The following is a 15,209-nucleotide window of genomic DNA, read 5'->3' as shown; positions in this document are numbered from 1 at the left end:
AGGGAAAGACAGAGATTTTTGAGCGGGTGGGGGCTGCTGGAAAGAAAGCTGACACCTTCAAGAGTTACCAGCTTGCCAGATGAAACAGATGAAATAATTTGGAGAGTGACGCAAAGTTTAAATGGAACAAATGGTCACATAGAACACTGATAAACTCTATTCTGTGCATTTTATCTGCCCACAGAACACTGCTCCCACTGTATTTATCTTCCTCTTCCATCACACTGCTATATATTTTTAGACTTTTTCACCATAAAATAGTTGAAGTGTAGTCACAGGTAATGAAAGAAAGGGAAACTAAATCAGCGAATTTTCAACTCTAGTGAAAGACTTAGGAGAAAAGAACTTATAAATATTGGCGAAGGTGAAGTGTTGAGATTTATTTTGGCCCTTGCTGTCTCTATAGATAAATTTAAGGGACCCAGTATATATAAAAATAAAATTTGCTCCTACTTCCGAGGGAACATCTGAAGTGGAAGTTTTAACTGCTGTTATTTACAGAATGCTAATGAACTCATTTACTTCTCACCTCTCCATTTGCATAAGCAATACAACAACAAGTACTTTAGAATTAGATCTTCAAGGTTAGCAGCATGAATTTTTAAGTGGGATTCAATCTGGGCTCTGCCACCTGTTAGTTGTGTAAACAAGGGCAACTTATCAACCCCTCTGTGCCTCAGTTTCTGCATTTGTCAATGGGAAAAACAACACCAAGAACAGTGGACTGTGCTCACAGCTGATGCTCAGAGAACAGCTGCTGTGGGAAGAAATGAGCGGGATAAAGTGGAGGGTGTTGGACCAGGTCTCTAGAAAAGCTTTGTAAATGATGTGCCTTTCTTTCGCTTTTTTACCTTTGTGAGAAGTCAGGGGAGTTTGTAATTTCCTTGGTCCTGTCCTGCCACAGCAAAAATTTGAAGCGACAGACAGACCGGTGTTACAGCTTGGTGTTACAGCTCAGTATAATTTGGCAAGCAAAGGAAAATACAACCTCGAGGCATGAGGGCGGGCTGACCCAAAAGACACCAACAGAAGCCTGTGGCTCAATTTTGGCTCCTCTTTTTATATGTTTTTTCTTCTCCCCTTGAGCCTGTCCTATGTAAATTGGGCTAGTCAGGAGGGCTGCTTGCTCCACCTGAGGTTCTCATTCTGGTCCTCAGACCTTCCTTTGTTCTATTTTCGCAGGCTTTTTCCTTTCTTTGTCTTAGGGCCACCGCTATTTTGGACTCCGTTTTCCCATTCTAAGCACCTAACACCTTTTACCTTCTTCCCTTTACCCTGCTTCTCCTTCCCTCCTGGAAGATGCAGCAGCACTTTAAAACTGGAGGAAGGAAGGAAAGGAGCAAGAAGGAAGGGACGAGAGAGGGTGGGAGAGAGGGAGGGAGAGGCAAGGAGGTGGCAGGAAGGACAGTCTGAGCTCCTGAAGGCTTGCTTGAGCTGCACTGCCAGTCCTGGACCTGCCCATGAGCATGAACGTATCCAGTGAAACTTCCCTTAGTTAACAATACTACTTGTCAGGTTTTCTGTTATTTCCAACTAAACTCTGTTGGCACAACCTAAAAGTTGCAAGTTAAGTTCAATTTGAAGATCTTACTGAAGAGTATAGCTCAGGGGACAGCTGCTCAGAGAGCTCTGAGAGGACTGATCCTAGGAGACCAGGGAGGAGCCAGGATAAACAGGGATTTTTCTTTCCCTGCAGACGGGGAAAACATCAAAAGACTTGAACATCAAAAGATTACTACTAATCACACACACACATAAAAATCCATATATTTTAAGTTAATTGTTTTGGTGACTTTCAACAAATTGTGGAAAATTCTTAAAGAGATAGGAATACCAGACCACCTGACCTGCCTCCTGAGAAATCTGCATGCAGGTCAAGAAGCAACAATTAGAACTGGACATGGAACAACAGACTGGTTCCAAATTGGGAAAGGAGTATGTCAAGGCTGTATATTGTTATGCTGCCTATTTAATTTATATGCAGAGTACATCGTGAGAAATGCTGGGCTGGATGAAGCATAAGCTGGAATTAAGATTGCCGGGAGAAATATCAATAACCTCAGATATGCAGGTGACACCACCCTTATGGCAGAAAGTGAAGAAGAACTAAAGAACTTCTTGATGAAAGTGAAAGAGGAGAGTGAAAAAGTTGGCTTAAAACCTAACATTCAGAAAATGAAGATCATGGCCTCTGGTCCCATCACTTCATGGCAAATAGATGGGGAAACAATGGAAACAATGAGAGACTTTATTTGGGGGGGCTCCAAAATCACTGCAGATGGTGACTGCAGCCATGAAATTAAAAAACATTTGCTCCTTGGAAGAAAAGTTATGACCAACCTAAACAGCATATTAAAAAGCAGAGACATTACTTTGCTGACAAAGGTCCACCTAGTCAAAGCTATGGTTTTTCCAGTAGTCATGTATGGATGTGAGAGTTGGACTATAAAGAAAGCCGAGCGCCGAAGAATTGATGCTTTTGAAGTATGGTGTTGGAGAAGACTCTTGAGAGTCCCTTGGACTGCAAGGAGATCCAACCAGTCCATCCTAAATGAAATCAGTCCTGAATATTCATTGGAAGGACTGATGCTAAGGCTGAAACTCCAACACTTTGGCCACCTGATGCGAAGACATAACTCAATGGAAAAGACCTGAGGCTGGGAAAGATTGAAGGCAGGAGGAGAAGGGGACGACAGAGGATGAGATAGTTGGATGGCATCACCAAGACGATGGACATGAGTTTGAGCAAGCTCCAAGAGTTGGTGATGTACAGGGAGGCCTGGGATGCTGCAGTCCCTGGGGTCGCAGAGTTGGACACGACTGAGTGACTGAACTAAATGAACTGATGTATTCGAAGATGCAGGAATCTGTGCTGTTTGAAATTATTCCTTAGGTATGCATCTTAACAGGGCCAGGATCCAAAGCACAGAATGCCTCCTTTTTTTACCCATACAGAAGTCCCTGGGGTTGGGGCTGGGGGCTCTGCAGTGGCTGATGACTCCACCTTTACAGAACTGTTGTGGAGGGAAACATTCCTTGCCTGCACCCATTCCATATAGTTATAAAAGATATTTTCCAACAAAAATTCTTTGTCTCAGTTATTCTTGAGAATAACTGGTGAGTAACAAGAAACTTTAATATGCATTCACCTTTTCAACCAGTCAACACAAAGCCGAGACTGGTGTAATAAAGTGGATAGTCTCATCAATAGGCCATGTAAATAGATATAAACAGAAGAGCTCTGTCGGCCTTTTTTAGAATATTTTCAGTGAAAGCATATGGAGGGCCTACAGACTGGGGTGTGAGGGAGGGTGGGTGGCAGCTGGCAGGTCCATATTCCATCCCCCCACCTCTCTCTCTCCATCCATGCATCCATCCACCCTTTCACCAGGCAGGTCCTGCATATCTCAGATGGTAAAGAATCTGCCTGCAATGCAGGAGACCCAGGTTCAGTCCCTGGGTCGGCAAGATACCCTGGAGAAAAGAATGGCTACCCATTCCAGTATTCTTGCCTGGAGAATTCCATGGACAGAGGATCCTGGAGGGCTACAGTCCACGGGATCGGACAGGACTGAGGGACTAACACTACATATCTAAAGACCAGAGTCCAAGGAACCTGACTTGTCAGGGTGCTCAGGGTCTGTCCTGCCAGGTATATCAGAATTCTCACTGCTGGTCTGCCCAAATAACCCACCTCCTGGGTCTTTTCTGGCTAGAGCTATTGTACTGTAACTTGAAGACTTTAAGAGCGGTTGAATGCAAAATACCACTGAGAGAGGTGATGATCTGCATTATAAGTAACGCCTGATACCTTGCTTAAAACAAGTTTTCACTGGAGGAGAAGGAAGGGCAGGGGTGCTGAGGCTCCTGAGACAACTGTGTGGGGAGGAGACAGTGGCTCTGGAAGGCAGGTGCCCGCAGGGCCCACATCTCAGCTCCCGCATTTCCTGCTGTCACCTATGCCTCCGCTCCTAAGGTTGTGCTGCTGTTGATCTGTCCACTTGTATTTACTGAGTTCTCTTGCCTTTTGAATAAAAAAGTAGAAGAAACCTTCTGCCAATTAAACGGCACTGCTGACTCAGAAGGGTATTATGGTTGGCAGATACTCTGTACTTACTAACCAGACACAACCAACTGGTTTGCCAGGCCATCCTCCAGGGTCTGCAAAGTTACCAGCAAGCATCTTCATTTGCAGAATAGCAGGATTTTGCATTGCAGAGTATTTGCAAGCAGACAGGAGTGTATAGAAGAGAGAGCCAAAGCATACAAATTGGTGAGTCGAAGTAGAGCTCACATGGGAGCTCATCACAAAATTCTTGAAACTTTTCTGTAAATTAAAATTCTTTTCAAAAGTTTTTTTTTTTAATTAAAGAAGTATTATAGTTTTCAAAAACCATTAAAAGGCAAATGGAGGAAAAGATGTACAGAAACCTTCAAATTATTTAGAAACAACTAAATTTAAGGAAACCATTTACTAGAACATGGGCTTCCCAGGTGGTTCAGTGGTAAAGAACCTGCCTGCCAACGCAGGAGATGCAGGTCCAATCCCTGGGTCAGGAAGATCCTCTGGAGGAGGAAATGGTAACCCACTCCAGTATTCTTGCCTGGGAAATCCCATGGACAGAGGAGCCTGGAGGGCTACAGTCCATGGGGTTGCAAAAGAGTCGGACATGACTGGGCGACTAAACAACAACAAGAATAATTTACTAGAACAGAAGCAAAATGCACGTATGACAGATGGGGAGGCTAGGGGTTGTCAACAGCTGTGTGTGTGTGTGTGTGTGAGAGAGAGAGAGAGAGAAATTTGGTAACCTCAGGAGGCTGTTAGTGTATCTCTGGACCACAAGACTCATGCCACATTTTACCAAGTGGAGCACATAAACACGGAAAGAATGACTACCCACAATTGAGGGGAAGGAGAAACACCAGCCTAACTAAGACGCGTTTAACTTTGGTGAGTCACTTCCTCTGAGGAGGAAAGTGACTTGTCCCCTGGTAGATTCAGAGACTGAGAGATCACCTGAGTTCTCAGGCTGAATCACGCCACAGAGGTAGCAAACCAGGTCGGAGGAGCCTACAGCCTCTCGTGCAGAGCTGCTGCTCACCTTCAGTTCAACATCACCGCACCTCCAATTTCAAAACTGAGGTCAACTCAAAACTCTTGGCTACTTCAGCCTCCACACTACTAAGTCCCCAGGAGAATACATGCAACTAAGACAAAGGAAATTCACGCTTATGGCACATTTATCTTTCAACCTCGAGGGGGCAACGGCCTGGGATTTCTTCTGCTCATCACCCCCAACATTCCCCAGGCATGAAACTGAATCCGCTCAGTGTGACTGAAGCTTTGGCATGGCAGCCTCCACTCCTGGAAGCCGCGTCAGTGCCAGCAGCACACACACGTGGACGGATTAGGCAGAGCTGTGCTGTAAAGCACACACACGCTTGCCTAATGTGTGCTTTTCATTCCAGAAATACTTTTGACGCCTAAACCACTTCTATGCCTCCCTTGGCCTCAAACAGTCTAAGTGGCTCTGTGCCAGAGGAAGTGTCTGTTTAAAGATGGGGACTTTCTCAAAATTTCTTTACCTCAGAAGATCATAAATAGAACCTTTTAGCGTAATTATGATGGAATAAAGTAGAAAAGGGAAAGAAAAAAAATTGCTTTTTTCTTTTTTTCTCAAGTGACGTAAAAGAAATACTGGAAATATAAACCATAAGATAGAATTATCTTCCATGAGAGTCAAGATTACAGGGTTCAAGTTAGGACAAGTAAGCCAAAAGTATTACCTTTAACGGGAAAGGTTAGTGACAAGTGTTTATTCTTGTTTTAAGGTGGCTCAGTGGTAAAGAATCTGCCTGCAATGCAGGAGACCCAGGTTTGATCCCTGGGTCGGGAAGATCCCCTGAAGCAGGGCATGGCCACCCACTCCAGTATTCTTGCTTGGAGAATTCCATGAACTGAGGAGCCTGGCAGGCTATAGCCCATGGGGTCGCAAAGAGTCAGACACAACTGAGCAACTAACACACACATAAACACACTTCAAAGCAAGGTGCAGAGAGGTACTGTAATCATTGTTTTATTCTGGAATGTATTATACTTTTGTACTTTGCTTCTTTATGACTTCCATCCTGTATCAAAAACCAGTGTAAAAGAAGAAAACCATTTTGGTTGACTTAGCTGTCTCTTCCTTTTCTCCACGCTCACTTTCAGATATTTCAGGTTGACTTACAACAAGGAGTGTGAAATCAATAACACTTTGCAGAATCCTTGGGCATCACCAATTGAATTACAGAATACACTCATCCACCTACATACACGTACACACACACACACACACACGCGCAGGAAAATAACTTCAAGTTCCACAGTACATACACAGTATGTGTACAATCACCTATCCCATTTCCGTCAGAAAGGACCTAAAAGACACCTTAGAAATTCCGCTCCAGGACAGAAGGAGGAAAACTTACTTTCTTTCCACTTCTGGTGTTGATACAGCGCTACAGAAGCCAAGCGACTCCTAGGAGAGAAGATTCATAGGGTCAGTGCAGGCAGAACAGCAGGCTTCATCTCATTTTTACATAATACCACTTTTTAAAAAAGACAGAAGCAAAAATAGATGATTAAAGTCACTGTGCTTACTTCGATCTGAGACCGCAGCTGAAGTGACGTGGGGCTGGCTTCGGGTTTCTCCTAAAACAGAACAGATGCTGGTTTAATGAGACTTCCAAACGTGGCACACACCAGAAAAGACAAATAATGTGTAAGAAGAGACAGGGGAGAGTTGGGAAATGCTAGGTTACAGTGGGAGGAGATAAACAGATTTTCTGAAAAAAAACTGTTTTTTAAACGAGAGCCCTAGCCTTTTAAAAGTGAACTGTTTTCCAAATTACATCGCTTGACACTGGTGACAATTTTATTGCAGAAGAGAAAAGCACAATCTAACTGAAGAGGACGGAGAGTTAGTGGTAAAATGATTTTCCGGATGAGACCAGGCCGTCACAAAGACGCAGAATTTACTACGATCCATTTATGTCATGAAGTCATAAAGAAGAGGCAGGGGATTCAAGGAAATTAGAGATAAAATAGCAGAGGATAATACTCTCATTTCACAGTTTTAAAAAACTGTACCCCTTCGAAAGAAAAAAAAAAGATAACCAGTTACCTGTGATTAAAAAATATATTGAAATAAACAGGATAATGACATTATTAGAAGTGTCATGGCAGACTATAGAAAAATGAGTTATACAAGTAAACAGAGCATCACACTGGTATTTTTTCATAACTAGAGAAAAACTTTAAATAGGTGCTAAAGCAAAGGTCCACACCAAAGTGTGGTCCAAGACCAGGGTGGTCCCCGGCTGATCAGTAAGTCATAAGCAGGAAAATGGGCAGTTTTAGAGGAAGGAGTAATATCACCAACATTATATAAGCTTGAAATATGAAATTGTGAAAGTTTTCCGATAATCCTATTGTGTTCTTAGAGATCACTATCTTCTTCGGGACTACATGGGCACTATTTGAAGACTATTTTCTTAGTTAACATTAGTCAGTTAACACTCAGGAAATGGGCAAAGTTCATCTCAAATTACAAATTCTCACTTGCATCTAATTGCTTTTTTTTCAGTTTGCCTATTTCATCTTTAGCACAATTATAAATCTAGACCAATATTTTAAAATGCAGCAATGAAACGTAACTCCAAACAAAAGTATGAATGTACACAAGGTAAAAGGAATCCGGTACAAATATAGAAAATAAAATGAGAGTGTTGGAGTGGTTACATCTGAGAATGGGGTGACGTGGATAAGCAGACCACAGGAGAAAACTGTTTTAATGGACTGGCAACCCTGTTGACTCCAGTTCCAGGACCTCATTTGTTCTGAAAAAATATCAGAGTGGTGTGAAGTCCCACTGAACTTCTCTCTGGTTAACATTCTCCTGGTTTGTATTACCACTTTTGTTTATAATGATCAAATATATATTCCTTCATAAAACAATAAATGGAAATGTTTGAGTTACATTCCAAGTCTGATTGGTATGATGTCAGACTCAAGTGCAATCAACAAAAGGGATATGTATTTTGGAGGTTCTTGGTGCTTAGAAACCAATCTGGTGCCCTGATACCCAACCTTTTAGGATCAGTGCCTAGCGAAATTTACAAACTTCAACTGTAGGAAAAGCAAAGGTAGAGTGTGCAGTTTTTTCATCTTAAGTCTTCCCATTCAGGAGGGTATGGAAGTGTCAGAATTATGACACAACTCTATTAGTTCCTCTGAAATTGTCCTCTCACCCAACTCCATACCCATCAACACAAAGTAACTGATTCAACTCTTCCTGTCCTCTGTTCTTAACTTTCTTTATACTCCAAGTCTCTCCTTACGAGATAATGCAGACCATGATAAGAAATTACCTGCTTTTATTATACATTTTTATCTGTACTTTTCTAATAAATTTTATTTATTGGTGCATCATTTGTTACTCCACATAATAACACAATATTTATGGTATATTATGCAAAACATACCCATTCCTGCATACAAAGCTGATGCTTGTTAACAATCATATTAAATGTTTGATGATCTGGAACTAATACTCTAAAACAATTCATTTTCACATGTTAGTTTGTCACTTATAATAGACATTTGACTGTGCTGTAGCTACTTAGGAAATTGGTTGGGGGTGTAAGTTTGATGTATAATGCATTACAATTCACCCCATTAAAATAACGGACCCAGTTAGTTTCCATGCAGAACATCTGTTTTATCAGGAACAGAATAGTTGAACAGGAGATCTCGCACTGTGATTGTTTCTAGTGCTTTTCCACCCGCAGAGTATGTCACAAACAATGTGATTCAGAGCAAACATTATTAATTTCATCTCTCAAAGAGAGACAACCACCATTATAATGAGATATTTCTTAGATTAAATGTACCCTAAAGTAAAAACACTACACAAGTGAGGAGAAGCTTGTAAAATTACCCACTAAGTTAAGGACCTGTTTGACGTTTGGTGAGAAAACAGATTGGGCTCTTTGGCAAAATTCCACTATTATGATATTGATAGATGTCATATGATATTAATGACAAGCATGCAAAAGACTACCATTCTGTCAGGCACTTGTGAATATGATGAAACCCATGTGGACCCACCATTGAGCCTAAGAAACAGAACATCACAATAAAGAGTTAAAGCTAGCAGGTACTGATGTACAGTTGGATAAAACACCTTCTGTGCAGAGCATGAGACAAGTTTGGAAATGCGTCATACACACTTGAGGGAAAAAGTGCTGGACAGTTTTTTATTCTGTTTAGCACTAAAGAAGAAATGGATTTCTTCTACCGCACAATGTGAAATGAGAAGGTGTGAAAGAGCCAGGCAGAAGGAGCACCATCATTGGTGCTGTCTGCACACATGTATGTACACATGTATGCAGCAATAAGGGGTATTGCTTACATAATAGCAAAACTTCCCTGCTGGCTCAGATGGTAAAGCGTCTGTCTACAATGCGGGAGACCCAGGTTCAATCCCTGGGTTGGGAAGATCCGCTGGAGAAGGAAATGGCAATCCACTCCAGTACTATTGCCTGGAAAATCCCATGGACAGAGGAGCCTGGTAGGCTACAGTCCATGGGGTCGCAAAGAGTAGGACATGACGGAGCGACTTCACTTCACTTACATAATAAAGAAGGATGGATTCAGGTCAAGGTGGGCAGAGAATGTGCAGCAACACAGATTGACCTGGAGATTATCATTCTAAGTGAAGTAAGTCAGAGGTAGAGAAAGTCAAGTACCTTATAATATCACTTATATGTGAAATCTACAAAAATGATACAAGCAGACCTATTTACAAAACAGAGACAGACTCATAGAAAGCAAATCTAAGGTTATGTAAAAGGGAGGGAAGGAGGAATAAATTAGGAGCTTGGGATTAACAGATACACACCACTATATATAAAATACATAAAAAAAGATCCTAGTGTATAGCACAGGGCACTATATTCAATATCCTGTGATAAATCATAACAATTTATATTTTTTTGGAATACATACACACACACACCCACACACAGCTGGATCACTCTGTGTTACACCGGTAACTAACATAACACTGTAAATCAACTATATTTCAATTTTAAAAAATTAAAAGAACTATTAAAAAAAAAAAAAGAATGGGCAGAGAAAGGCTCCTCGACATCCTCCTTCCCTGTCCAGTTCCCAGTTTAGGCTGCCCCCTTCTCCGCTCCTAATTCAGCCAGTGTAATGAGGAGAATAAGCTATGGTTTTTCCAGCAGTCATGTATGGATGTGAGAGTTGGACCATAAAGAACGCTGAGCACTGAAGAATTGATGCTTTTGAACTGTGTGTTGGAGAAGACTCTTGAGAGCCCCTTGGACTGCAAGGAGATCAAACCAGTCAGTCCTAAAGGAAATCAGTCCTGAATATTCATTGGATGCTGAAGCTGAAGCTTCAATACTTCAGCCACCTGATGCCAAGAACTGACTCATTGGAAAAGACCCTGATGCTGGGAAAGATAGAAGGCAGGAGAAGGGGATGACAGAGGATGAGATGGTTGGATGGCATCGCCGACTCGATGGACATGAGTTTGAGCAAGCTCCAGGAGATGGTGATGAACAGGGAAGCCCAGCATGCTGCAGTCCATGGGGTCGTAAAGAGTCGGATATGACTGAGCGACTGAACTAAACTGAATGAGGGGAATGACACCACCCTAATGGCACAAAGAGAAGAGGAACTAAAGAGCTTCTTGATGAAGGTGAGAGAGGAGAATGAAAAAGATGATTTAAAACTCAACATTTAAAAACTGAAGATCATGGCTTCTGGTCCCATCACTTCATGGCAAATAGATTGGGGAAAAATGAAAACAGTGACAGACTCAGTAGTCAAAGTGTGGACTTCTAATCACTAAACTGCCAGGGCATTCATTAGAAGGATTCTTAAACACCTATGATTGATTATTTCTGCAATGGCTTCTGTATTTCTGAATTGGTGTAAACACCAATGATTATTCCTGCAAAGGCCTCTGTATTAAGTGTGAAAGCACATAATACTTTTATATTTTTAAGCATAATAACTATTCTAAAAAATTAAATTTGATAATAACTTTAGTTTTATCTCAACAATTAAAAATTTCTTAAGAAATATCAAAACAATTTCTCAAATTAGGCCATGCCCTATTTAAAATACTTTCTTGAAGTTTAAAAAATTTTAATAACTTATGTCATAAAGCTATGCAATCAGCTTATGTTTAACAATAAAGGTCCATGATGATTTTAGAAATAATCTCATATTTATAGTTTGACTGAAAGAAACTAAACCATAGTACTATATAGTATTTTTAAGAAAGGATTTAGATGACAAAAAAATTACTGGGGGGGGAACCTCATATCCGTTTCTTATCAAATTGGACAATTTCTGGAAACAATTCCTGAATGTTTATTATGTCTAACATGTGTGCACATGCATGATGCTAAGTCGCTTTAGTCATGTCTGACTCTGCGACACTATAGACCAGAGCCCGCCAGGCTCCTCTGTCCATGGGATTCTCCAGGCAAGAATACTGGAGTGGGTTGCCATGCCCTCCTCCAGGGGCTCTTACTGACCCGGGGGTCAAACCCGCATCCCTTTGTCCCCAGCACTAGCGGGTGGGTTCTTTACCACGAGCGCCACCTGGGAAGCCCATGTCACACACAGAAGCCAAAAAAGAAAAGTGTTTCAAGACGACCTAAGTGGTTTCGTAAAACCAAAACATGAGAGCACATGTGTGTTTCCACCTGCCTGGGCATGCGCACACGTACTCACACATGGGCAACACACATACGCACACAAACACACTCTGCGGTCACACCAGTGAACCAACCAGTGAAGTCGCTCAGTCGTGTCCGACTCTTTTTGACCCCATGGACTGTAGCCTACCAGGCTCCTCCATCCATGGAATTCTCCAGGCAAGAGTACTGGAGTGGGTTGCCATTTCCTTCTCCAAGGGATCTTCCTGACCCAAGGATTGAACCCAGGTCTCCCGCTTACAGGAAGTCGCTTTACCGTCTGAGCCACCAGGGAAGTGGTCACACCAATCGAGGTCAAATAGGAAACTAAAGTTCTGACCTTCCATGGCTAGGTTTTCACTCTGAAGCGCTACACTCGCTGTGCAATATACCAACGTCAAAATCCACTCACGGCAGAATAGGGCCTGGAAAACAAGTACCCGGCCCTCACTCCCACACCAACTTTGCTTTCATGTTTTTGTGGAAATTCACACCTCTCCCTCCCTTAATGCCGGCAGTGCTGGAAGCCAAAGGAACTTCACAGCTGAGAAAGCAAGAGGGATAAACCCGTCTGCTGTTCCAAAAGCAGGGAGGAAGAACATCAGGAGCCCACCAGCTCTGCTTAGCACCAAGTTCTCCTCCTCCACCTCGGGCACAGGAAGAGGAAGGCGGAAAAAACCAAGAGGGCTTTGTGCTTACCACTTTCAGCCACAAGTGAAATGCAACAGGCTCTTTCCAATGTATTCAATGAATGGCAGCAACAAAGCTCTGAATTGCCAGTCAAAGGTACAGTCACACTCTAAACGCAGGAGGCCTGGGCTCGATTCCTGGTCAGGGACCTAGATCCCACATGCCTTAACGAAAGATCCTACATGTCACAACTAAGCCCTAGCACAGCCAAATAAATTTTAAAAAAAGACACATGTGGCATCCATCACTTAACAGGAAGACTGAAGTGCTGGCATGACCCTGCTGGCCACGTATCCTCCCCTTGACTGATTCCTCCATTCCAACCCATCAGTGCGGCATGTATTCATTCTACCAGGTTTTAAACCTCAGTGTTTTCTTGGGAATTTTCTCACTCCCATCACATTAGGAGACGCTGCTTCTCCCTTCTCACAGCCAACGCATCTGCTCTCACAGACACCTGCTTCTTTGCCGTCCCCCTCACAGACGTGGACCACGGTGCATAGCAGAGTGGGAGATGCTGACTTCAGGCCGGTAGAATTATGTTCCCATCTGGCTCCCACTTTAGATCTCAGTTTTATTTTATTTGGTTTTTCCAATGGCAACAAAAGATAAACAGACCATTTGATTGTCTTCAAGCTCCTTTCCGACTCTGAAACCCCAGGATGCAGCAGTGTCATGCCCACTCAAGAACTACTCCAATAAACCTTGAAATCCTAACGCCTTGTCTTTGGTATTTAAAGTGCTTCATGCTTCATGAGGAAGGAGATCAAACCAGTCTCTTTGGTCAATCCTAAAGGAAATAAACGCTGAATACTCATTGGACGGACTGATGCTGAAGCTGAAGCTCCAGTCCTTTGGCCACCTGATGCAGAGAGAGCTGACTCATTGGGAAAAAACTCTGATGATAGGAAAGATTGAGGGCAGGAGAAGGAGGGGGTGACAGAGGATGAGATGGTTAGATGGCATCACCAACTCAATGGACATGAGTTTGAGAAAGCTCCAGGAGATAATGAAGGACAGGGAAGGTTGGCATGCTCTGTGGGATCGCAGAGTCAGACACAACTGAACAATGAGATCACGAGCATTAGAATCACCTGGAAGCTGGTTAGAAAGGCAGTCGTGGGCCCCACTTCCCACCTCCTGCATCAAAATCTGCATTTTACCAAGATCCTCAGCTGATCCGTATGCCCACATCCATTTGAGAAGCACAGGGCTTTGTACTGTTTCACATCTATGTTCCAAAATCTTTCCCAAAATGTGGAAACAGTGCAAACAGGATAAAGGTCACATTTCTGAAGGAAATGTGAACCAATTGGTCAGCTCATAAACCCTCTCCTTAGAGACTGGGTGCCAGGTCCACTGTCCCGAGTGGATGCTTTCCTAGTGTTTCACTTTCGCTCATGACTACCTGGAATGCCCTGCTGCTTCCTGTCCACCCAAACCCTAGTCGTCCTTCAGCATCAGCTACAAACCCATCTCTCCTTAAACCTTCCCTGCCCAGCTGTGTCCCATGCACTATGCCTGAGGGTCCTTATGCGGAGGTACTCTTAAGCTTGGGGTAAAAAACCTGGCCGCCAATGCAGGAAACAAAGAGACAAAGGTCCAATCCCTGGGGCAGCAAGATCTTCTGAAGGAGGGCATGGCAACCCCTTCCAGTATTCTTGCCTGAAGAATCCCAGGGACAGAAGAGCTTGGTGAGCTACAGTCCATGGGGTCACAAAGAGTCAGACATGACTTAAGTGAATTAGCAGACACATACTCTTCTGCTCATTTTATTTTATTCCCTCAAAGATAGGGGCTTCCCTTGTGGCTCAGAGGGTAAAGCATCTGCCTGCAATGCGGGAGACCCAGGTTCGATCCCTGGGTCAGAATCCCATGGACTACATGTCCGACTCTTTGTGACCCCATGTACTGTAGCCCTCCAGGCTCCTCCATCCATGGGATTCTCCAGTCAAGGGTACTGGAGTGGATTGCCATTTCCTTCTCCAGAGGATCTTCCTGACCCAGGGATCGAACCCAGGTCTCCTGCATTGCAGGCAGAAGCTTTACCCTCTGAGCCACCAGGGAAGCACAGGGTCTAGTTATTCCCTCAACTAGACCATAAATGCCCTCTTATCAGAGACTCACTTTACCCACAGGCAGACAGCTACACAGACATAGACACACGGAGAGTGTGTTTGTGTAAACACACTCCAACAAAAACTATTCAGCACTGACTGTGCACCAGGTCCCACATGAAGTGCTAAAGAGACAGCAATGAACAAGACCGGTCCCTCTTCTTATGGGCGTTTCTCTCCAAAGTCTTGCACAGGCTCTCTGCTCAGGAGAAGTGCTCGAGGGCTATCTATTGGTTTGATTTGCTTAAGCTTGTTTACTTTGCCAGTGATTCTGATTCTTCCACTGATTTCTGTTTCAGGTCTCACTGACTGGAACATGTATTTTCATGCTTTAAGACTTCTTTCGTGTTGCAGGGAGTTACATCAGTAAGTAAAAGCAATTCAGCAAATACTCTCAAAATGATCTACAACTTAGAGCTGTAAGAACTTAAAAGGAACAGGCGGTATTTAATCACTCTTAAGGTAAAATCTGCAGTGGCCTGTGTGTTCTCAGTCGGGCCCCATACCTTGTCATGTCTTGTTTCACCTAAATCGTTCACAGGTGAAACAGGAAGCGTTCGTCATTTTCAGGCTCCTATAAATAAACTCACAGCCTAGCATATAAAATATTTTCTAGTG

General features: G+C 43.0%; 1 protein-coding gene and 1 non-coding gene across 2 annotated transcripts in view; one reads left to right on the top strand and one right to left on the bottom strand.

Annotated features, from left to right (window-relative positions):
- SASH1 (SAM and SH3 domain containing 1) overlaps nucleotides 1–15,209 on the bottom strand; it is a 190,111-nt gene that overhangs the window by 95,424 nt on the left and 79,478 nt on the right. The window contains exons 3-4 of the mRNA XM_061428249.1: nucleotides 6,647–6,697; nucleotides 6,475–6,524 (exon numbers count right to left, since the gene is read on the bottom strand). Of these exons, the coding sequence (XP_061284233.1) occupies nucleotides 6,475–6,524; nucleotides 6,647–6,697 (101 nt within the window). The remainder of the gene's footprint in view (nucleotides 1–6,474; nucleotides 6,525–6,646; nucleotides 6,698–15,209) is intronic.
- TRNAC-ACA (transfer RNA cysteine (anticodon ACA)) lies at nucleotides 9,473–9,544 on the top strand. The gene has a single exon. It is a non-coding gene; the product is annotated as a tRNA-Cys (tRNA).

The sequence above is a fragment of the Bos javanicus genome, chromosome 9, assembly GCF_032452875.1.
Source record: "Bos javanicus breed banteng chromosome 9, ARS-OSU_banteng_1.0, whole genome shotgun sequence".
NCBI lineage: Eukaryota > Metazoa > Chordata > Mammalia > Artiodactyla > Bovidae > Bos > Bos javanicus.
The sequence above is the reverse complement of the archived record's forward strand: the minus strand, read 5'-3'. Positions and strand labels throughout refer to the sequence as shown.